The sequence below is a fragment of the Lepisosteus platostomus genome, chromosome 20 (genome assembly GCF_059453375.1).
Source record: "Lepisosteus platostomus isolate fLepPlt1 chromosome 20, fLepPlt1.hap1, whole genome shotgun sequence".
Lineage (NCBI taxonomy): Eukaryota > Metazoa > Chordata > Actinopteri > Semionotiformes > Lepisosteidae > Lepisosteus > Lepisosteus platostomus.
In genome coordinates this window covers 4,122,257-4,146,769 of record NC_142630.1, presented here as the reverse complement: position 1 = coordinate 4,146,769, position 24,513 = coordinate 4,122,257, and the positions used below count along the sequence as shown (strand labels likewise).

Below are 24,513 nucleotides of genomic sequence, written 5' to 3'. Positions count from 1 at the left end.
GCTCCCACAAATCAGTTTTGGAAAGTTTAAAGCTTAAATGAACGCTGCTCCAGAAATTGGATTTTGTGTTTTTTTACAAGGAGACTCACCAGATTTTTTTCAGTGTCTCTCTCTGCCCCGTTTGATCGGAAACAGTTGGAAGTTGTGAATGAATGACAATGTACAAATCACCCTTTAAGCATCCATCGCTGGAGATGTCTTATGGTCCGTCTTGTGCGTGTCCCCTGCTTCGGTGCAGACTTTGGTTGGGATTTGGTTTATGCTTCAGGATGCAAAGCATGATTCAGTATTTCCTTCCAGGGCATGCTTAAAGGAAAAAAGGTTTTATTTTTAAGTGGATTACACATTTTTCTTTATTTTAATACATTTCTTTCAGATCAGGACTTAAGAATGCTCACTCAAAATCTGCAGGCTGGCAAAATGTTTGAGTAGGTACTGCCTTTAGCAGCAGTGCAGTGGCCAGTGCTGCTTGTGATATGGATTTGTGGATGTATTTTCAAAAATACTGCATGAACCTCACGTGGCCTGATGAGCTTAGCAGCAGGTAAAGCAAAATATCCATGTGTCAGATGAATTTGTATTCAATTTATTTGATTACAGCTTTTTTTCTGTTATAAATAGGGGTGGCATAAGCTGTAGGTTTGAGTGCCTGCAGGAGACACCCTTGAGTGAGATGTTTTGCCCCAAGTCTAACAGGACCAGCACTGCTGGAGGTAATCCCTGCAATGGCCTGGTGTCCCATCCCTGGTGGGGGGGTCTCTAGTGCACTTAACTCTGCAGAAAGCAGGAAGAGCTCTGGCTCAGTGAGCTGCAGTGGCTCTGGTCTGGATTTTACCTGTTTGTCAAAAATAGACACTGGCTGTTGGACTGGTTTGTCTGCACTCTGTTTAAACTCTTTCTCTTCCTTGAGACACCTAAAGCTCTTCAGGGCTAGTTTGTGCTGAACACCTTGAATAAATCTTTTTTCTTCAGAGATGATGTTAACGTTTAAGTGCATGGAAGTACAAGTATGTTTCAGTCTCAATGCCTGCTTTCAGATTCTTTTTTTTGTTCTGACTTTCAGCATTTTACATAGTTCAATAAAAGGTTCAACCAGTTAAATTGAGGCTGTGGCTGCCCTACATACAAGTCTGCATCACAAAGCTCTCTACATATAGGCTGAGACCTGACTGTATACAGAGAGGGGTGACATTATATACTAGCAGCTGCACTAAATGACAGATCAGGGGCAGACGTGAGAAGTCCCTTCATCTAGAGTGGAATTCAAGTAATACCTATTACGAATGGCATTCTTTAATCACCAAGGAGTCTAGGACCTTGGTTTTATGCAGAATCTAGCAATGTGGGTTTTAAGTGCCACATTCCTGTTCAGTTAGGATCCGATTAAGACCTGGGAACCAGTCGGTTTGACTTTTTTATCCAGTTAATTAGTTTGATTATGTCATTGAAGTCTGGGATCGACTGAAAAGTAGGAACAAATGTGTCACTCCAGAACTGGAGTAGCCTACTCCTAGTTTCATGAAGGCACTGCATCAGCACAGGTGCCCCGGTCACTGTTCTCAGACACTCGGTCCAGAGGAAAGAGCTCCTCCCTTTGCTCCACCACCTCCATTCACAGTAGCATCCTAATATTCCGTCAGAGCTCTCTCACCCCTGTCCTGAGCAGGCACAGCCTTGGTTACCTGCTAAGATCAGACGAGATGCAAATTGTCCATATCTCTTTAGTCCCATGATAGACTAGTGTCCTGTACAGGAGGGGAGTCATTGGCTTTCACATCCTGCCTTGCGCCCAAGGCTTCTGGGATAGGCTCTTACTTGCTGCAGCTCTCATGAGGATAAGCAGCTTCCTGATAATGGATGTATAGTACTATTAACCCTTCAGAGAAAAGGTCTTTGTAGATGTGGTTGAAAGAAATATTCCCTGATGCCATTTTGAATGAAACCCAGACTCAAAGAACTAAAACCTGCCTTGATTTTCTACACAAACTGGCAAAAAGGAGGACAGCACTGCCTTTTTTTTTCTTGATCCTGCTTAATCTCCTCGGCTGGTAATTACATTAGTCATTCCATTAATGATAGAGAGATTACTTTATTGTCTTAAGTTGTAAAATCGACAGCTGCTGAGTAACTAGACCCCAAATGATTCATCGCTGCAATGCTATTGATAAGGGTGCTGGGCATTGTTACTTTCCATGGAGGGAAAGGAAAATTATAAGAGATTATAAATGTAACAGGGCAAGCGGCTGATAAAAAAACACTCTACACAATTTACAACACTGAAATGAAGCTGGTCTTTAAACTCCTTTTTTAATTTGGCAACTATTAACAGAGCCCACTATCATATTCGAGATGTGATTACTGCAACAGGTTACATTGAAGGCAACTGGATTGCTTCAGGTAGTCAAGCTGCCTTTGATGGATTTAGTCTGTGTGATGGGAGCTTCAGATTTGGGTTTAGGAATGTTTGTTTAAAAAACAGTACTTTTAGGGCTTGTCATTAATTTGAAGGATAATAGTTTCAAGTTTGAAAGGCAAGCTGAAATAGTGTTTCGTTTCTTTGGCCATGTGCTGACAATGAACAGGTGCTGCATAAATAACTGCACCCAGAGATACAGAAACCAGTTATCCACGCTGTTTTAAAACCCATGAATATGAACTTCCAAAGGCTGTTTTTGAGACACTGCCCTCAGATCTGTGGGTCTGTTTCTTGTCTTGCTATCTTAAAATCATTACAAAGTTGGCTTATCATCGTTACTCCTGTCTCATTTGGTGCACTCAAAAGAAACATTTGTTACAAAATAGCCTCTATCTGTCCTCTTGGAAAGTTAGGGATTTATGATTACAGCTAATATGTTATCTCCAGTGTGGTGTCTTGACTCCCCTCAAGAAGACCTGACTAAGAACTGCAACTGAAAATGGATGAAAAAAAATTGCTGGTCAAACCTAAGGCCTGTTTGGTGGCCTGCCTGCAGTCTTTAGTCTTCACTTAGCTCTGTCCTGGGGACCGTCCTCTCCTCTTAAGTTACCCGTCCTTTGTGATGAGTACCAGCCAAATCTGAATAAGAAACCAAAGACCAATCCAGGTGCTAAAGGCCAAATACAATGAAGAGAGAACAGGGCTATAAATTATTTGGGACCTACAAATAGATTGGGCAGGCATTCAAAGGAACAGCACCTTGATTTCATCCTTCAAGGCAATTAACTGGATGAATAAGCATTCTGTTCATATTCTTTATTTGATGTAGCACCTGTATCATGGCACATCAGGGGAACTGGTGACCTCTTGGAAAATGTTTACACAGAAAATTTAGCCCTTGTGGGATTAAGAACATGGCTTCTCCTTTAATTTCATTTCAAGGCAACAGAAATCGGTATGCAACTCCAGTCACTGGGAGCCAAATCCAGCCAGCATTTTAGGTCTCCTTCGATGATCAGCAGCTCAAGTCCTTTGAAAAGTGTTAAACCAGTTCCGTTAACCAAATGATGAGATGAACTTTGCTGTTAATAATGAAAACCTGCAGAGGCTCTCCAGGACTGACGTTCGGCACCACTGACTAGAAGCGTGGATGATCCTTTTCACATAATCTGCAGTGCAGCTTCCTACAGTATGTTCATTTGTTTTATAATCTCATCATGAATCCCTAACTGTGCTCATCCAGTTCTCCTGTGCTCCCTTGCTGGAATCAGAGAAGTTAAGAAAAGTCTGCTGTGTGTGTTTTGGGCAGGGGGAGTTTCTATGCACAGTATGTATTTGGAAAATAGACCAGACTGTTGTTTTGGGCTGATGAATCATATATCCAGATGTACAGTTATTCTCCCACTCCTGTTTTCTAGCTTATCAAACACAAATACACTGATACTTTGCACAACTTGGTTAATAATCGTGGAGACAGAAATAATTCCAGTGATCCCAGATCATGTGACCAAAGAGAACCAATGTCCTGAGTTTGTTAGTGTGGGGAGTTAGATGGTGAGATTAGATAAAAGAATTGTATTAGTATGTGGTGGTGATACAGAGCCCCCGATGGAGTGATGGAGGCAGTGAACTTTGTTCCCTCTGATAATGAATTGTACTTTTCAAAACCATTAGCAAAGAAAAAAAGGTGTCTTTCCTTTCCATATCCTTCTTTGAAAACAGGAACTTCACTCAGGTGACACATAATATCACTGAAGGCCTCCTTTTTCTTCTTTTGGAAAGAGCCTGGTTAACATCAGTGCAGGAAACAAAAGTTCACCCCAGCTTGCTTAGTTTAAAGGTTGTGACAAAATGTCCATTTTATTGTTAGATGTTTGATCTAGAAATGGTAGGTGGGTTTGTTTTCATTTCCTCAGATATGTGTCATTGCTGTCAAGAAAAGGTCAGAATGTACTGTGGTTCCTAATTTACCGGTTGACTTCTAGTAGCAACATATACACAATCTTGACGACTGCGGTTGATACAATATTTTTGCCATTTTTGTCAAATATTAATGTATAATCTGGATCATAACCTTTGTGATCTTAGCACACGGTGTGTTTGTGCTCATGTCGATGTTGGCATTCATTTCTTGAGCCCACCTGAAACGGGACACTCCCTCTGTTTAGATTGGTAGAATGAGCTAATGGCTGATTAAAGTTAGCAGTTACAGTTTCACATTTTTCACGTATCTTTTATCCTCTTCTCATTCATTTGGAATGGTGCTTATCAGCTGACTTTTGATAGACCCACTCCTCCGTCAGTGAGAGAATCTGCATTCCACCATTAAAAGTCCTGAGTAGATTAGCAGCCCCACTTGGCCATCGAAGCCCCCAGTACTGTACATGTCCTTCTTAATAGCGTAGTGTCTGGGCTCCTCTGTCCAGCTATACTGTTACAACTGAAATTAAATAAGAGACCTAAAAAGTTTTGCATTCTTTTAAATGTCAGTATCCCACTGCTGTGTTAAGCAGAATGACCTTTTTATTCAGGAACATACGGGAGTTGCACTGAGTTCAGTCATGAATACAAGGTTAACCCAGATGTGGTCAAAATGTGTTGAGTAATTTTAAATGGTAAATTTTTGGTTGCTATGAAATATAGTGTTATATGTTTCCAAGGAAGATGTAATGGGGAGATGCAATTCAGCATTAGTTGTATGGAAAATGATCGAGCTGTATAACATAAACAGCAACAAATGAGAACTGTATTATTCTCACTGTATTATTCAACAATCTGACTACTTAACCCTCACTACAATCAAAAGAGATTCTTTCTGTCTGAAGGGAAATAGGCATCACATGATCACATCATGTACTTATCCAACATTGGGCCGTAAGCAAAAAGTAATGTTACAGCCTTTTTCCAAAACTAACTGGGTTTAATAAAAAATGGTTTAATACTGACTATTCATACCTTCACTGAGGTTTATAAGAACCCTCCCTTACCTTACTTTTAGAACAGCTGTTCATCTGCAAATCATGTAAAACCAAATGAAAGAAGAAAATGTGGCATATTCATGCCTGAAACTCTCTTTTGCCCTTTAAGTGTTGTGCTGGTTGTTTCTTGGAATGGGATATGTGCTTACATTACGTTTATGCTATTTAGGTTTAAGAACTGGCTCATGTAGTTCTGTTCCTCTTTTGGATCTGGAAATGCATGAATCAAGCCGCAGAGTATCTTTTGTGAGCTCATCTCCAAAAGATCATCTTGAACTAAAGGGAATGATGGTGGTATACACCCTTAGGCTGATTAATGGTCACCTTCCAGATGCACAAAACCACTGCATAAAATGCAGCTGTTCCTGGATGTTATATTCCTCTTGGATGAATCCGTTTCAGTAGCTTTTCTATAAAATAAAGAACAATTCCACACCAGTTCATCAATGAGAAGAACGTTTTTTTTTGTAATTTGTTTTACAGATGAACATTACAGAGAATTGCAGTGGCCCATTGCAAAGGAATTGACATTCAGATGGAAATAAGTAAATAACCATTGCTTGTGTCTAGAGCACATTTGCTTGATAGTCTTGGTCAAAATGGTGGCATGTCATAATACTGGACTCCTTGAAACTGGAAGCCATATATTTGTTAAAAGAAATTCCATTGTTTCATTAGATATTTTTTGCAGTGGTTCCCAGTAGATCCATGCCATTTCTTAGCAAAGAGAATGGTTTGAATTTGAAAGACTAAAAAGGGAAAGGTATACGTTATATCTGTCTTGGGGCACAGCGTACGGTTTTTAACCTGAGATTCTGTTCTGCCTTCCCTCTCTTTCTTTGTCTCTCAGAGTTGGCTGGGAAAGTCCGTTTATCTGAGGCTGCCTTGTTTTTCTCTGTTGGGGATTGATACACTGAAGATAGATGAGTGTTTTGACATGGAGAGTGCTAGACAAACAGCCTTATCTGCACACTTCTTTATCCTGACCCCCTGAACAAGATGCTGAAAACCACAGTCTTTTTTAGGGTGGAGGTGGTGTGTGTGTGTGTGTGTGTGGGGGGGGGGGGGATTCTGAATCTTCTGCAGACAAAAGAAAAGGGAGTGCCTTTCATTTCGCTTATAAATATATTGTCCCTCTCAAGACTCGTCATGAACAACATAACGGGATTCTGGGAAATTTGATTGTAAGAACTTTCTGGCCATGCTCTGATATGCAAGTTGCAAGTTTGTTTTACAAACATTTTTCAGTGGCAGCAAATGATTGAGACCTAGAAAAAGTTTGCGTAACTTCTTATCCAAATAATTTGTTCTGTTATTTTATAAGTAATTCAAAATATCAAATGTGGACTCTGCTCTAGATGAGGAAATAAGAACATAAACTTAAGATTGGCCAGATGGCCTCTTTTCTTATCGTGCCTGTCTGGCTGCTAGCAGCGAACTGATCTTATCCAGCTGTTCCTTGAAGGAAGTCGAGGTACCAGCTTCAACAGCATGACTGTGCGGCTTGTCCCAGACACCGACAGTCCTTTGTGCTTGCTGTTTTCAGATTTGCAAGCACTTCCCAATAGTTAGTTAGTGCTCGAGTTGTCTGGTTTGTGTTTCATAGCAGATCTTGAAGAATTTCATTGAGTGGGATGAGAATTTCATCAATACCTCTGAGGATTTCGAACAATTGAATCAGGTTCTTCACAATCCAACCTAAAGAGATTATATTTTTAGCTGGAGATTTGAACTTGGAGGTGTAAGACATTACTTTAAACTGTGGAATAAACCTAGTGAATCTTGTTTGGATTAATTCCAGAAGAACAGTATATATTATGGCAACGTAGGAACCACAAATTGTACAAATTATTCTAAATGAGATTTCATGAAATCATTCTGTTCTTACAGTATAAAGTGTCTTGGAATGAACTGTTGTTAACTGCACAAAGAGTCTTTAATAACTTAATGAGTGTTGTTGGTTCCCATATTTGTTGTGTATAAAGACTGAACATAAATAAGAGTTGTGTTACTGGTCTGTAAATAATACCATTTTACACAACTGGTAAGATACCATCACACCCTAGAGATTTGTTTTACATTCTTCTAAGACCTGCAGCACTTCTGCCTGTTCTATGCTGATATTATTCATTACAGAGTTCTGTCTGTCTTTAACCTGCGCTATTTTGTATTGTTATTATCTCCTGTGAGACTTGTCCTAAACAATCCAAAACCATTCATCTGCTGTTGTAGTACTGAAAATAACTGCTATTGCTTTAGTCTCCATTGCCATGTTTGTTTATATCACTCTCCCAGAATCTTTCTGATAACTTTTTTGACCTGTGCTTGTGTTTCTGTGATCTTCAGCTCCACCTTGTTCTTCTCCACTTGCTCCATAAAGTGGTTCCTCTTATAATGTAGTAATGGATTTAGTCAACCTTTGCCAATTCCTTCTGGGATGGACTTGTTCTTTAAAGTGCTGCCATTGATTCGCTGTTGATTCTATACTCAGTCTTATTATTTTTGATTACATTCGTATTTAATTGCCTCTTAGAAACAGAAGAGGAGAGGTTAATGCATTATTTTGTCTTTGAATTAGAATAATCTGGGAATTCACACCTTGACCTAGCTGTTAAACAGGGTTTATGACAAAGACACAAAACTATCCTGCTAATGTCCATACTAAAAAAAGAGAAAACGTCTTTGCTGCAACACTGTGTGGCCCTCCTTTGTGATTCAGATCGAGCAGATCAGTTTGCACTTGCACTTTTTCCCCCTGAGTTTAGGGAGTCTGTCATTATTTTAGTAAATATGTTCAAATCAAGTGTCTCTCTGACTGACTTACTGAGGCATCATTAAATTTTATTCAGACACCGGCATTCGTTGACATCTTTCCTGCTTAATCTCTTGTAGAAATAATCAAAAGTTGTACTCTTTTGTTTTCTTTACTATAGAAAACCAAGATGCCCTGGTTTCAGCACAGTGGTCACTTAAAAACCAAACCCCCTCTAGTGGCATGGAGTGAATTTTGCAGACTGGTGGTGGTCAGTTTCAAAATGCTGTGGAAAAGCTTTCAGATACAAAATTTTCTTTAGTGTCGTTAGCTTAACAATTCTAAGTGTTTCACTGGAGACTTGCCCCTGCGAGAGTCAGTATTGCCGTTGAACAATTTCAACAGAGGAAACCCTTTACTTTTTAGTAACCCCTGGTTATCACAGTAAAGATCATCCATCCTTTTCAAAAGTCCAAGTTGTTTCATCATATACTACAATGCTAGAATCAGAAATCGCAGCAATAATGATAAAACAAACCCCTCAGGAAGTGGTTTCTGCATTAGTACTGTTTAGGTAGGACAATCTGTTTGATTTCAAATACTGTATTACACATGAAGGATGTGAATATGATAAATTTACAGTTTTTAGTTTATTTTCATAGTAATGCAAATTGGTGCAGAAGAACATGAGACTACATGGCTCTAAGGCCTTGAGGTGTCTACTTGTCTTATTTGGAGAAGGGTGACTTTTTTCCCCCTTTACAGAATTATTGAGCGCCAATGTTCTGGTATTTTAATACATGGAAATTGTCTTCTTCTACAATATCAATTTTCATGTGAAGAGTACAAGACAGTCGTGTAAGTGTAAGCACAGGTGTTGCAATGTCAAATATCTATTTCAAGTGGAAGATTACACACTGTAACTGTGTCACTGGACTTCATGTGAATTCATGTGTTAGCTACTGTATAGGAACTTCTAGGGGGACTTAAGGGAATGTGTCTAATAAGTAGTAAGTATATGACTTAAGGCTCCTTTTGCAGTTGTACTATACGAGTTCAGAGTTAACTATGGCAGCTCCCAGTAGATACAGTCGGCGAAGCTTTGAAAAAACGGTGTAATAATATCTATAAATGGGAGTGTGTAAGTGTATTTTGTTTTATTTAATCCTGATATTACTCAGCTTGCCAAGTATTGCTTTGAAAAATGTTATGCCTTTTGTAGACATTGTTACAGAAGAGGTTTGCTTCTTAGCAGTGCAAGTTTTGCCTCTGTGTTTGATCCCAGAAATAATGCTGGCTGGATCTCAAGGAGATAATGTTCTGTGTTTGTGCAGATGAGCTGGAGCTGTGCGTTGCCGATGGAGACGCTAAAGTCCGGGCTAGACAGAGCCTTCTGATCGACACCGTCTGGGGACCGTACAGAGGGAAGATTCAACAGGAAGACGCCACTGAGGAACAGGCCAGAGAGGTGAGAGGAAACTCGAGCTGGTGAATGAAATCATTTTGAAGCCCCTTTTTCTAATGTGTCTGAACATCCTTCATTCAGCTGTTCAAAGCAGTGAAAAATCTTACTGGACATTGTTTTGTCTGTTCATCAAGGCATTTCAAGGAAAAGCAAGACCCTGCTTTGAATAAGAACTATTCAAGGAGAGAAAAACTTACTTTTATTATTGAAATTTGGTAAATAAAATTCAGAACTTGGCAGTAAGGATGTTGTAGCTCCCTGAGAGTTCTCTCCTCTGAGGACAGATTCATTTTTCTCCCTACAATGTCTTTCAAATTCCTCGAAGGAAGATTTATTTTCAAATATATTATTCAGGTTTAAAATCACCATGGACTGTGATTGTGTCTATGGAGCTACTAACTGCTCATCCTAAGTGAAGCTAATTCACTTATTTTAATTGATGATGTGTTATAACTAATAATTCTCACTTATAATCATTGGTGACACTTCATTTTACAGCATGATAATGTCCCAAAACATGACAAAACAAGGTGTTTGCTGGGAGAAGAGAAGTGGAAGTTCGTAGACTGATCAAGTCAGTCTCCAGATTTAAATTCGATTGTATGTGGATTTAAAGTTTGAAGCACTGGCATAGATTCGAATTGACTGAAGTGAGGCACTTATATGTTAAGTGTTTTGTGAGGTTAATGGATTGCAAACCCCATGTGGTTATTGTTCTGAAATGTGCTTCCCATACTTAGGATCACTTGAAATCACGGGGTCGAATTAAAATGAGATAAAACATGTTAATTTATTAGATATTTTATTACCCTTATCATTTGGATTAATCTTATTATCACTTTTACAGATTTCTTGATAGTAAAGCAAATTAAAAACTTTGGCTTTGCTGTCCCAGTACCTTTGGAAGGCACAAAAGATGTGGTCAGATTGATTGTTCTTCAGATAAACTGGCTCAAATTAAGAGGCAAACTCGCACAGAATGGAGTTGCAATGCATCGTTTGCATTTAGTTTTATCAGGAGCACCTGTCTCTTCACTGCCTTGTGTTTAATACTTAGGTGGAGCAGATCTTCATCCCAGTCCACTTGGCCATTTTCCTTTTCTGATGATTTAAACTGGCTCCTCCAGTTAGCTTCTGGCAAATCATGCAGTGCTCCTGCAATCACAAACGAGACGCATTCAGAACTCGTTAGAGCTCAATCGTAAATTATCCGATTAATCTCATTCTCTCGAGGAGAGACGCATAGCCAGTGCTACTGACTTTTGAAGCTTTGTTTCGTTTTTGTTTTTGTCACGTCCTGCTCTTGACAGTTTTCCATATTCCTGGTTTTTAAATGGATGTCTTAGTGTTGGCTCTGAAAAATGTTCACCGCTTTCACAGATTAAAATGTATGTTGTGACTTTTTATTTGGCGTTCCATGGTCTGAAAAGTTCCGAAATGCTGCTGGTTTTGTTTCTTGGTGCGTCTTTTTCAAGCAAACGTACACCATCTTATCTGTTAAAAATGTGACCTCTGATTAACCCTTACCTCCCTCCAGCCCACCCTCCCCCTTCTTTTTATCTCTCCCTGGCGCCATCCTTCTGGACAAGAGTCCAGAATGATTGATTTCTCGTTGATAGTCGCTCATTTCTAAGATTTCATTTATTATCAGAATTCTTCCCTCCCATCCTCTCTCTCTCTCCCCCTAATGCTCATGTTCAGGCAAAGGTTCTTATCATTTTGGCTTTGTTGATGATTTCCAGTTTGGCCCAGCCTCTTTCCCCGCTATCTTGGAGCTGAATAACTGAGGAAGGGCTCTGAGTATTAGCTAGAGATAGCAGCTGATGACATGTTCCAATAGGATCTACATGGCTGTGGCATCCATTCAGAGAAGTCTACAGTCCCAGGCCTGGTCAGTCTGAGGCTGACAAGAGAAAACCACTGCAGGGGGTTATTTTGTTTCTGTGAATAATGATGAGACATTTATGACTATGTAATTAAGGTTAGAAAGAAGGGAATGTCATTTGTTCCATCTTACTGTATTTGTTTGATTGCCTTAGCTGCCTATTGATCCAAGAATCTAAGTGCATCTAATTTTGTATGTGTCCCAAGTGTGTGTTTCATTGTTGGAGTGGTTCTTTTCATAGACTTTGGATCACGTTTTGGTTTCCACCAACCCTGTTAGCGCAGAGCTAAAGAGATTTCATCCAGCAGTGAACTGAAGTGTTCAGTAGTTTATCAGGGGGCAAGTAGATTTATAACTGAGAACAGGAAGCACTTCTTTACACAAAGAATCGAGGACTGCAGAACAAGTTACTCAGCTGTATAATCGGCGCTGCTACTTCAGGTTCCTTTGAGTAACAGTAGGATGGGATCCTCAGATTACAGTAAGCTGCTCGAAACCAAAACAAGCTAGATGGGCCAACAGTTTCCTCTTCATTTGTAACCTTTTAAAGTTATGTTCAGGAATAGCTTGCTCTATTACTCGGGAGCTTGCATTGGCTTTTGGTTTTCATTCAGCCTGAGCGTGTAGTAATTCAAAGTCAATTGCATTTCTTTTCTTTTCTGCATTTGTCCAAAATATTCATTTAGTTTTATATTTAATGGAACCCACCGTATACTGGCATACAGAATCAACGCAAGCCTACAGAAGTGCACACCAATTTGATCTGCTGCATTTCCTAAAATACCTGTACCCCTGTAGTGTATTGCTGTTGTGTGGCTAGATAACAGTTACACCTGTTTCTCTGTTTTCTTCTAACTTGAGTACACAGAGCTGTTGCCATTGTGTTCATGAGAGATTTATATTAATTTTTTGTCAGTCTATTTGTCAGTAAAGCTCTTGTCCTGTAATTGCACACAGATGTCTGGGCTGACGGTCTTGGAGTGGAGAGTTAAGCAAAATTCCACATCAGTGTGCAAACGGGCTGTAAGATTTGAATTTATTTAGTTTCGACAGGGGACAGGATAGAGGAGAGCTAGATGGAGATTTATAAATCTTCAAAGGGCAGAAGAAAACCATAAAACTCCAATTAGTGCATCAAACAAAGTGGTGTCAGAGGGATTATAGGACAACTTGCTTACTGAATAGATGAAGCTGATGCAGAACTGGAGAGAAATTTTACATTTTCCAACCTTTTTGTTAAATATCTGCTGCTGCCATATTAATGTAATGGTGTATGTTTAACAGCAAAAGATAAAGTACTTCTGGATTCTGGATTGTTCTTTGCAGCTGTTTCTTCCTCAGCTTGTTGTAAACTTATGCATTTCCAAGCACAGGTGGTATTGTATTTAGGAAGTGTAGTGTACAAAAAAGACTGACATTCAGAGAGGAAGAGGCGAGTAAACACAAATCCACTTTTTGGGATTTAGTGATATGCCATTTGAATTCAGTCAATAGCTTCTGGCGTATTTACTTCCATGATTTATGTTCAACAATGGTTCAGACAATGATCTGGCATCATTCCATTCCGTTGGTGGCAGACTCCAAGCAAAGCCAGCATGTAAAGCATTTTATGAACAAATTTGCATCTATTTGGCCCGTAAAGACCTGCTATCAGTTTAATACTAGGCTGCACTAACGCTCAACAAGGCCCACTCCCTGTGGTAATATGCACTTTCACTTAAGCAGAGAATCTGAAATGATATCAAAACAAGTTAGAGCACTAAACGGTTCATTTACAAATGAGTCCCAGTGCAGTATTTGCACTCTTGAAGATGCTGCAGTTTGACAGTGAATCAGAGTGTTAAAACCTTGGGTCTGTGCTCATGCGGAGCAGCTGGGTTTCATAAATGGTTTCCCTCATGTGATGTGTCCCAAAGGTCGCGATAAGCCCTAAAGCCCTACCTCCAGAACCACACTTTTGCGACGTGGAGCAGGTGTGGACTTAAGGTGTGAGAGCTTTCAAGGCTGCACTGTTACCAAAAGAGTCTTAGGACACGCTTGGGAGGCATCACTCGCTGGTCACGGCCAACTTTCAGATTGAATATGGTCTCACCTGTCCCAACACAAAAGAAGTAACAGGACAAAGGACAGTACGTGTTCATTCGTGTAGTACGGGCTCGACTCAAAACAGGCGAACTAAACTAAATAAGGAAAACTTGGCAATAGCACTCTGTTAATTCAAAGCTTTGTACTATTAAAAGCATTGTCTTTCCATGTACAAAATGCACCGTACTGTAAACAACTCTTCAACAGTCAAAATGCTGTAGTCAGTTAACAAAATAATATTAATAGCTTTACCTCAACACTTCAGACCTAGAGTACATATGAATCTAAAGTAGCCTAATTGTTTTTACGTGAAACTCTAAAAAAGTTCAATTTTACTTCAACTTCAATATTTTCTTCTCCATGGCAGCTTCACTCCGATGTGATAGGTTACAACATGAAATGTCACCTTTCCGCGAGGAATGTGGGTTATAACCTTCAGAACTCTAGTCTGATGCGGACTTGTTAGAAGGGTGCAGTAAGAGCTGCTTGGGGTGCTGTGAAACACAATTTAGAAATGGGACACCCCAAGGCCTTTATATGATTGCCACCAAATTGCAAGTATGGCTTTTGGGACATGGTCATTGTACGCACCTGTCCGGCTGTGCTTGGAAGGATAATATCTGAAGATATTCCGTCACATGACTTTCTCTTATACAGATTAGTAGGTCAAAACTCTGGAAGTGTTCTCATTTTTTGTTACTTCAAAACAATACATTTATCAAGATCTGAAAAATATTTTTAGTTACTTCTCTGCAGACCTAAAAATCGTTTAGAACTAAAACATTTTCCTGCAATTTCATGTTATGTTCACCATATTATAGTTACTGTTTGCTTTCAGGTTGAGTGTATAGGCCAGTCTGTAAACTGCTTAGTGATATCTTTTCTTTTCAAGTAGAAACATAATTTGTTTTTTAATTTGATAGAGTTACATATAGAATTCCAAGGAAAGGCAGTTTGCTGATCTCCGTGGTGGTTGTGTATATTATTATTACAAACTTAGTTTTGAAACCATATCTTTGTTGTCATCGTACAGTTATGGAAATGTCACCATTTGCATGGTTTAAGATTCTGCAGTTGCCCCTATGGTGACTTATCTATTCTGAGCAATTCTTTTCTTGTATAATTAAATGAACCAGTAAAATTGGTGCTACTGTATAAGAATTACTGGAGCTTAGTTCCAACAAAACAGTAATGTTTGACATGCAAAACTACAAAATCTAATCAGTTTATTTCTGGTTGCTCAGAAGGTTTATGAGAATCCTGGAAAGTGTTAATAGTACTTTAAGGAAGAAAAAAGAACAGGTATTATTTTTACTCATGAAATTGACAGATTTGTTTATGCAAGGCAACGTATTGTGCATTTGTACCAATTTACACTCCTGTGCATTTTACTGAAGCATCGAGTGCTTTACTCAGTGCTTTACAAGAACAATTCCCTGCCTGTGATTTGAACCCACAAACCCAGTTCTAAGGGTATTGAATGTGGTTATTATTCAGTGACAGTCTTCGATGAGATGAGAAGAGATGAAGAAGGCTTTCAAAACTGTTTTCACCTGTGCAGAATTTGATTTTAACCACCAAAGCAAACTGAAATTTCTTTAAATCTTAAAACGTTTTGAAAAAATATTTTTCCACCTCCACCATGGCTAAATTTAGGGTGATTTGTTTTCTTAAAATCTAGGTGTTATACATCTACCAAATCTGGATAACAATTCATGCATCAGAAAAAATACGAGAAAATGTAAGTATAAGAACATATTCAAATGGTCATTCCTCTACTTGCCCATTTTGTTTTATACTTTGTGTCATTTCCAGCGGTTGTGCTATGAATGTTACAAGACATTTTAACCACATATCCCAGGAAAAGAAAGCAGTACAGTCATTAAAGATGCTTTGTCTTCATTAATGAACAGGTCAAGTTATATGATGCAGATGTTATTTGCAAATTGCTAACCAGCCTTGATTCCTTGAACAGCTCTGCATGGCGGGTAGAGTCTCAAGGGGTAGTGGGTCAGAGCTCTCTCAGCTCTCAAGGTAAACCAGGCTGGTGGTATCATGGAGGCTGAACCACCCATAAGTCAGTGTGGAGTTTATAGGCAGTCAAAACGTGATCGGCTCTGTGGGAGGGCAGGCCAGCAGCATCTTCCTGCATTTTCTCCTTTTCTTTATATGTGGGACTCTTTTTAATCTGCAAATGACTTGGCAAACAATACATAACAAAAAATGGCAATTCTAAATATATAACATATAAGCAGCAGATTTTAAAAAAGCATCTGTGAGTGACCTCTTATAGCTGTCTGGGAGGAAGTGTGCTGGGGGTCCTGGATGAATTACAGAAAGCACTGTGTATGCTTCTCAGCTCTCCCTCATTTAGCAGAGGTCCTGCATTTTCCATATTTTGCATTCACAGCTGGCCTGCTGAAGGGGAGTTTCCTCATATTCCAAAGTCATCCTATTGCAAACGTAATATTGTCTTCAAAACTTTGCTGTTAATGGATCTTAATCTTCTTCATGCATATTAAAATATAAACATATTTGTTAATATAGCCTTTTTTTCAATTGGCTTCTATTGAAATAATATTCTCAGTGAATTGGCACGATATTGCATGTCCTCTTGTTTTTCTGCTGTGGGTGGTGTGCTGTGAGGAATACACTGTCACCCTGGTTGGTGTGTGTGACAAGGAAAGTGCCTTGGATGAGACATGCAAGTTGTATGTTGCCAATTAAGCACAATGCAGAAATGCTCTTAGACTGCTTTCACGCCTCTTGTGGAAATCCACCCTGAGGCATGGCACTAGACAGAGCTAATACCTAGTTCAAAGCTTTATCATGCATAAATGTCTTTAATCATGTTTTAGAAACAACCACAGTTTCATAATCCCTAATAATCGTAGCTGGAGAATTCTGCTGATAAACCCCACCACCCACGGTTTTTAAGTCACAGCCCTAGACGTGGTCATCAAAGGACATGTCAGGTGACTAATCTGGCAACAGCCCAGGCAGAGATAACACCTCTGTGCCATGGATAATTGTATAAGCAAAATCGGATATTTTAAATATCCCATCGCTTTAATACTCTGTCCAGTTCAAGCAACCCATTCATTTCATCTTTCGTTCCTGTGTTTTTGATCTTGACGTTTTAGATTGTTGCATTTGGAACAAATGTGTTGGTGTTCCCTTCGCACGTTGATAGTTTGGCTATATCCACCTTGACATGCTAGCTGTTTACTGTAGGTCCACAAATATACAAGAGAGAAAATTCAGTCTCTCTAAAGGTTTTGTTCACAGTAGAATGAAAGGGAAATGATGTAACATCTGTACGTGTTTCAGTGGCTGACTTGTGTAGTGAGCTCTTCTCTCAGATTGAAGCCTTACTCTCCCATATTCAGCTGCCCTACAGGGACATTCCAGTTTTTCATGGTCTTTTAGAAACTCTGCGCAAGGGTGCATGTGCTTCTTTTTTTCCACGTTAGTGAAGCAAGCAGAAGAGCTTATATGCAAATACACTTAGAGGCGCATAAAGTGAAGTGTGCTGGTTTTGAAGAGATTGCGAGCAGTTTGGCAGACTTCTGTTGTGGGTGAGGAAGGGGAATACCTCTGCTGCAGATTTCAGTAAGCCGCACATAATGTAATTGGTAAACATCAAAGATGGCTATTGTTTTTATCTGCTAACCGTTCCATATGCAAAAAAAAACACATTTCAGAAAAAAATACTCAGTGACATCTAAGTAACAAATGAGAATCAGCGTGGACTTTATAATTATAATTATAATCTGCAACATGTAAATACAGGGAATTAAAAAATATAAAAATCTCACAAGGTGAGATGGGTTTTTTAGAGTTTGAACAGAAAATACACTTTAGGACCACCTACATTTTCTGACTGAGGACAGAAGTGCTTGGTTTAGCATTCGTCTTTTGATATCTCTGTACTTCAAGGAGCAAATAACCTCAATGGCCAGAGTAGTACAAAAATCCTAAACTTTTGTAGGCCAGGCGAATGCAGAGTCAACAGGAAAACCCTCACCCTTTTGGTTTAAGTTGCTGTTAACAATAATATGTAAAGACCACTCACAAGACCGACCATCTTTAATTTAACAGGTGTTTGGAGGATAAGTGGTCTGATAAAGTATTACGGCTTCCCTTTGCATGTTTTCTGAATAGCTGTGATTGGCACATTTTGTACTTTTAGAATGCTTGATTCTTTTTGTTCTCCTTGTAGAGTAGCAGTAGTAGAATAGCGAAGTAGCCCTATGCGTTTTTCAGATCTTGGCTTGCACCTCTGAGCTCCACAACCGCACAGTGGGGAGAATAGAGCAGACTCTTTGACCGAGCAGTATCACAACCCCATTCCAGAGGCTCTGCTGCTGCGGGAGGAGAGGGACTGCCTACCTGCAAGCACCTGGGAGGCTGCAAGGCTCACTGTGTCACTGACAGCTGAGAGAGTGCTAGTTGACTAGTTCCTCTCTGCCCTCCCAGCACTTGGACAGTCCCAGTCATAGTCAGCTAGTGATGTGACCCAGGATCGCAGATCTTAACCTGTGCCTGTCTGAGCCGCTCGACAAATGCCTTGATTGGTTTTGCTTCCTCTTGACCTATTCATGAGTTTTAAAAAGACCTGCATCTTTAATCCTCTTGAACATCTATGTCATACAGACTACTCAAACAGGATTTCTAATAGCATAGATAGATATAAAGAGGTCCCACTACCTTTCAGTTAAAATACTAAACTTAAACCCTTCAATTATCTAAACTGCTTTATATTTTGCAGTTTAATGGGGGTGGGGTAATATTGAATCTTAAAGCCTAATCTCTAGCAATTCACAACGCTATCCAAGAGTGGCTCATTTTGAAATCTCTTATCTCTTTTTTTAAGTTTTGCAGTTCTATATTTTTACATGACATTTGCATGCATCTCATCATCTTCAATAATGTTTTCTTGGAAACCCAGGCTCGGGGATATATCTGTCACCGAGGACAAGGGCACCAGCGGATGTGCAGATCGAGTTGCTGATGGTTATCGTCCAGAGGGTTTACACACTGACCTCTTTGTTAGGGACCGCGCTGGCCTCTCCCTCCCCATCAGTTGGAGATTTAAAGTGACCGTGCCTTGGCTGCTTTTTAAAGACGGACCACTTGGCAAAATTCATAGTGAATGTAGTCTCCCGAACAAAAGCTTCAAAAAAATTAGCAGGACTATACAAAAAAATACCACATAATTCTGAGGCTAAAAGGCCTGCAGTTTCCTGTAAATTTCCTACAGTACTTCCTATCCTGCAGGATAGAAAAATAAATACATTTTAGGAGACTTGTGAAAATACGTTATTCAATCAAAATTTTAGAATTGCGCATTGACTCTTAAATTGGGTATGCCTTCTTGAATAGCATAACAATTTTAAAAGCTATTCCATACTTGTTTAGTTTTGTCTCTTTGAAGCTTTTGAAAGAAATATTGCATATACTAAAAGCTTGTGATATTTGCATGCATTCAGTTGTTTTATTTTTTAGTACTATAGTTATAAATGAGCATTCATTTTTGAAGGAGCACAGCAGACTAGCTTTTAGGCCCTGATGATAGCAGGCATTTTGAAAAACGTTCTTCAGTCGCTTGCTTTCTCTTTTATTTACAGTGCCTTCCATGACATCAGGCCTGAGAAAGTTTGTACTTGTGTATATCATAAGTAGCACTAAGTTAAAGGATTTCTTATCATAAATCACGTTAAAGCAAAGAGTTTTTTGCTTGTCAAATCAGTGTTTTTCAACTGTAATCATAATGGAGGGCTGACATCAACAGTACAGTTCACATGCTTGGATGTTCATTGGACTCTTGATTAACATGGTGCTTCTGAAGACACAGCTACTTGTTTAAACAGGGACTTGTAGTATGAGACAGCTGAATAAAATGAGGGAGATTTTGGCAGTCTTTGTTTTTGAAAGTGGCTTGAAGTGTTTAGATAAGTATTACAAGTTTTAAGGCCTGATTCTTGAAGAGTGCAGACTGTGAGAAGACCTTATTCTGGGGTATAAACTCTTCACAGACACTGAGAATTAATCCAGTTGACTTCTCCATATTTAGCAGTGAAACATTACCAGAAAACGCAAGTAGAACAACTAAGTAAAACTACATTTAAGACTAAGAACTGTCTTCAGTATTTTACACAAAGTGTTGTAGAAGTCTGGAACAAGTCATAGGGAAAAAAACAGCTTTCTCCAAGAAACAGCTGAGTGTTGTGAATGAGAAAGGGTAACTTTCTTAAATTATAGTCAGAGAGGGGTAGAATGTACTGGTTAATGTAAATTAACATTGTCCTCATTAAAACTTGATTTCACTTTCTGGAGGAAAATTAAGTGATATTTCTGTGTAGACTGTTTACTGTTTTTAGTCTTTCTTTAAAGATCAAATTAAGATATTTTTTAATAAGTAAAGCCAGCAGCCATATCACCCTGCAACTCACAACTGGCAACCCACTGAAGCTCAGCAGGTGTGAGCATGGTCAGTACCTGGAAGGGAGACCTCCAGGGAAAAACTAAGGTTGCTGCTGGAAGAGGTGTTAGTGGGACCAGCAGCAACCTTAGTTTTTCCCTGGACTAGCAGCCAAACAGCCTAGATGGGTGAAGGTCCTCCTCTTAATTTCTAACCATTCTTATGTTCTAATTCATTGTTAGTGGAGTAGACAGTCTGCACACTGGGTGAGTAATGGCCATTGTCTTTCACAAGCCTGAGTGCCTTAACTCCTCCCTACCGATAACAATGGACTCCAAGTTGTACAGTACCAGCGATTTACCAGACCGATCATTCTTAACATACTGCCTGAATATGACCAGAATACCATTTAAAATGAAAAGACTGCATGTAAAGTTGGTCACGTGTCATTCTTTTGAGATTTGTGAGAGTCTTTTCCGTTAGCTCTACATTAACATAAAAGCATTGTAATTACTTTTACCTGCAAGTGCCTGAAAAATTAAAAGTCATAAAAGTGAATTTATGTATTTATGTGAAGTCTGTGAAGCACACTCATACGTATGAGACTTTAAATTAAAATACAAGGAGCACTAGGGTAAGTATTCATCACATAATTTATCTCCGTAGGCACATTTATCTATGCTGACATAAAAATGACACCATTTCTGACCTCTGTTAAGTGCATATGTTTGTTCCATTTTTTGCAGATAAAACTTAATTGAAACAGACTCTGGGTTTAGTTTTAACATTATCATCAGCTTAATGACTGTTTGACATAACAAGATAGGTTTGATGAAGAGCGGTTCAACTCTTTCTGCGTCTCTTCTCTTCTCCGGGGCTGTGGACAGCACAGGGGCCTGAATTCTTTAAAGTTCTTGCAGCAGCGCCAGCAAAAATGGTTGAACACACCGCAGAGGACATCAGGAAGGCTTTTTTTTTTTGCTGAAAAAATGGATAGCAAAAATAAACCGGGCAGGCATCATTAGCATTCCTGTTTTATCATACTTAGAACAGGGTGTTTCTCGGTGTGATAAGCTGAGGGGTGATGAGGGCCCTGACAGAGTTGGGTTGAAAGACTGGAGTTGTGATGGGAGGGAGGGGGGGGCGTGCGAGGAGAGGCGAAAGGAGGGGGGGGTTAATATCAGACCAAATAATTAGATTTCATATCGTTACCCAGGCAGCAGTGAAGGGATAAGAGAGATTAAAACATTCCTCCTCTGATTAATATTCATAAGAGGCACGGGGCCGGAGAAGGGGCTTAATCTTCGCGTCAAAGACTTTTTTTTTTTCCCAGCAAGAGCTTAAGATTTTCAAAGTAGCTCCGTTCCGGAGGAGGAACTATGATGCTTTCGGTAGAAGGCGCTTCATTTCTGTGCGAGGCGCTAACAGCTGTCCAGCGGAAGCTTGTGCAGTGAGGAAAGCATACAGGACAGGTGTTTAGAGGTGATATGGAGGGAATAGTACCAACGCCAGCTACCAGTGCATCTGCCCCCTGAAACAGGGTTTTTGTCTCTGCTCCCATCCCTCTCCTGTAACAGTGTTAAATGCCACGAGAATATTCGGGGTACCATATGAGACAAAGAGAAGCATGGAGCAGTGGTTTGGGGTTTGGACTCCTAAGTAGATGGCTGTGGGTTCAAATCCCCACTACCTATAGGACAAGATACCTGACCCTGGTTGCTCTCGTCCATCCAGATGCATAAATGGGTACTAGCATTGCCCTGAGTAACCCTGTTAGGAGATAAACATCCCCTCATCCCCCCAGAGCTGTCAGACTCTCTGTCTATCAGCACTACAGAAGCTCATGTCATTTCCCACCTGATGAACCATTGTGCTCATGCACAATATGATGTGACGTTTTTTACAGTTTAGAAAAATGCCAGGCTTGCTGTTACAGCCCTCTGGGATTGGAGATGTTCAAAAACTGGTTCTGCAGTAGATCTATTGCTTTTGCGCTCCCATTATTGAGTCTAGGCCAAGCTGTAGGCTTGTTTGGGATATTCCAGTAGCGTGTATTTTCCAATGCCATTCAAGGAATTATTTGGTGTTGAATCCCCTTTCAGAGATATCGCTCACTGGTGTGTGCTGTTATTTCTTAACACTTCACAAAATTCTGCTATAACAAATAATCTAAAAATGAGTGTTTTACAAAGCCATGCTGTATAAGGTTGTGTAAAAGGTGGGCTTTTTATAAATGTTTTTAGTGACAAAAAAATAATAATAAGAGGAATGCCATCCTTTAAAGTTCACTTAATTTACATTTTTTTAGAAGACAAATCAGACTGAAATCTTCAAACTCACCATTTACCTGTAACATCGGCAACAGTGATATACTGTACTGGCCCCTGCTGCCCCATAGATGTCAGCCTGTTCCAAGAGCAGCAGACAAACACTGCTTCTGAAAGCCACCCTGCACTATAAAGAGTACTGCATTCAACTGTCTGAATAACAGTTCAAAGCTGTTGAAGGACACTACTGTCTCACACATATCTGTTAATAGACTGCCAAAAAAGATTTTAATGACTGAATTGCAGGACCTTCTATTTTCTTTTTACCTCTTCATTCCCAAACTGCTTGATTAAAGCCAGTGTAAATACAGTACACCTTGCTAGCATTTTTGTCCTGCAAGATCGTCCTGCACCTTGTACACACAGAGAAAACCTTTGCAGTTTACAGTACGGCGCTTCAAATCTTTAACCCTTTTGTTCATGCGTTTAGAATGTGTTACTATCTAAATGAAATGAATTCATGAAATTGTGCAGAAGTGTGTATGCGTGTGTTTCTGAAGGCTATTCTATCTGCATTGGCCTTTCCTTTCAAAATACAAAATAAAGTCTTGTTAAATTAGTCTGAAACAAATTAGAGCAGGCACGCAGTGCTTGTGGCTGCATGCTGCAAAGATATTGGGTTTCAAATTAAAACAAAAGGGGAGATATCTTGGAATCAGAGAGTGTTCCCGATGAAATACAATACTGCAGGTCTTTAGGCTAGAACTGCCATAATTAGAAATAAACCTTTTAGCATGCAGCCTTCTCTTTTTCTCTTTCTCACCCTCTATTTTAATAATTTTTTGCTCTAGGTTTGAACTGTGTCTTTCATTCTTTCAAGTCTGTAAAATCAATTTGGTAGCGCGTCTGTAATATCAGCCCCAAATGTGCCCCCTGGCACAGCACATAACTTTGTGGAACCGATTGTCTGTGCAAGTCAAAGTACAGCCACAACACGGTCTTAATGACAGATAGCTTAGATAGCTATAGCAAACTACTGCCCCCTGGTGGCTCCCTTGCTAACACGCCAGTGGTTCTCAGAGTTTTTAAGTTATAATAATAATTCCTTACACTTACATAGTGCTTTTCTGGACACTCCACTCAAAGCGCTTTACTGGTAATGGGGATCCCTTCCACCCCCACCAGTTTGCAGCCTCCCCTGGATTGAGTGTCTGTGATGACTGAAAATGTTGAAGCCCAGGTGACAGTTTTGTCTAACTAGATAAAATAAGGGAAATAAGGTCCAAGGTTGGGTGAGGGTATTGCAGAGTGTGTCCATTTCACAGCCTGTCGCCCGAAATTCAGATTACACCCATAGTGAGGGTTGCATGAAACTCAGATACTCATCGGTAAAGGCGGTTTCAGAATGGAGAAAATGAATGAATAATGTGCTCGTGTAGACTTCAGAGAACGTCATGCCTTGGTGAGAAATCCAGTTAATCACTCAAGTTGATAAAGGAGTAAACGGGTGGTACAGTTTTCTGGAACCACAGTTCTGCTTTTAGTTTATTTTTTGTGGAAGGTCAGTCTTCCACAGAGAACAGGGCTGTGAAGGAATGGAAGGAACGCAGTTGTACCTGGTGCTGCTTTTATACAGAAAAGGCCTGATATGTGTTTTTTCCCTGTAGATGATCACATTAAGCACTATTTGAAAAGCTCCCAGGAATGTGAGAGCTATACTGTACATATATCTTTACTGGTGTGCTCAAAATTAGCCTTTGTCCTAGACTACGGACGTGGGGCTAAAATAACCTCTGTCAGCAAGACTTTAATTTCTCCAGCTGGTATATCGCACTCTGACCTGTGGTACAGTTGCATTCCTCCTGAGACACGGAAGAGGCTTTTAACACTCAGGGGGCCTGTTGTTTTTGATGCCGTCTGTTTTATTTCCAACTGGAGTAAAGAGGCAAGGGCTGAGTTGTCCTCATCTTGTAGTCTTTTTAATCTCTTTTTCTCCTTCATTTGCTTATGCAGCTCATGCAAAGCCTCCCCTTGCTAGGCCGGTGTGTTGCCCAGGGTGGCGCAGTGTGAGACACGCCGCACGCCTTTGTTTCTTTCATCTGGGCCTCTTCATTATCTGCTTCAGCGCAGGTCGCGAAATAGCACCAGTAATGCTTATTTTTGTTCTTTCTAAACATTCAAAAATACGCTGTAACTCAACTCGGGATCAGTACGAGGCTTCGGGGCTGCTGCACACGTGAG

General features: G+C 39.8%; 1 protein-coding gene across 2 annotated transcripts in view; it reads left to right on the top strand.

The window, feature by feature from the left end:
• zfpm1 (zinc finger protein, FOG family member 1) overlaps positions 1-24,513 on the top strand; it is a 107,851-nt gene that overhangs the window by 72,642 nt on the left and 10,696 nt on the right. For both annotated transcript variants that reach the window (XM_088614271.1, XM_088614270.1), the window contains exon 4: positions 9,481-9,614. In XM_088614271.1, coding sequence (XP_088470397.1) covers positions 9,481-9,614 — 134 coding nt within the window. The remainder of the gene's footprint in view (positions 1-9,480; positions 9,615-24,513) is intronic.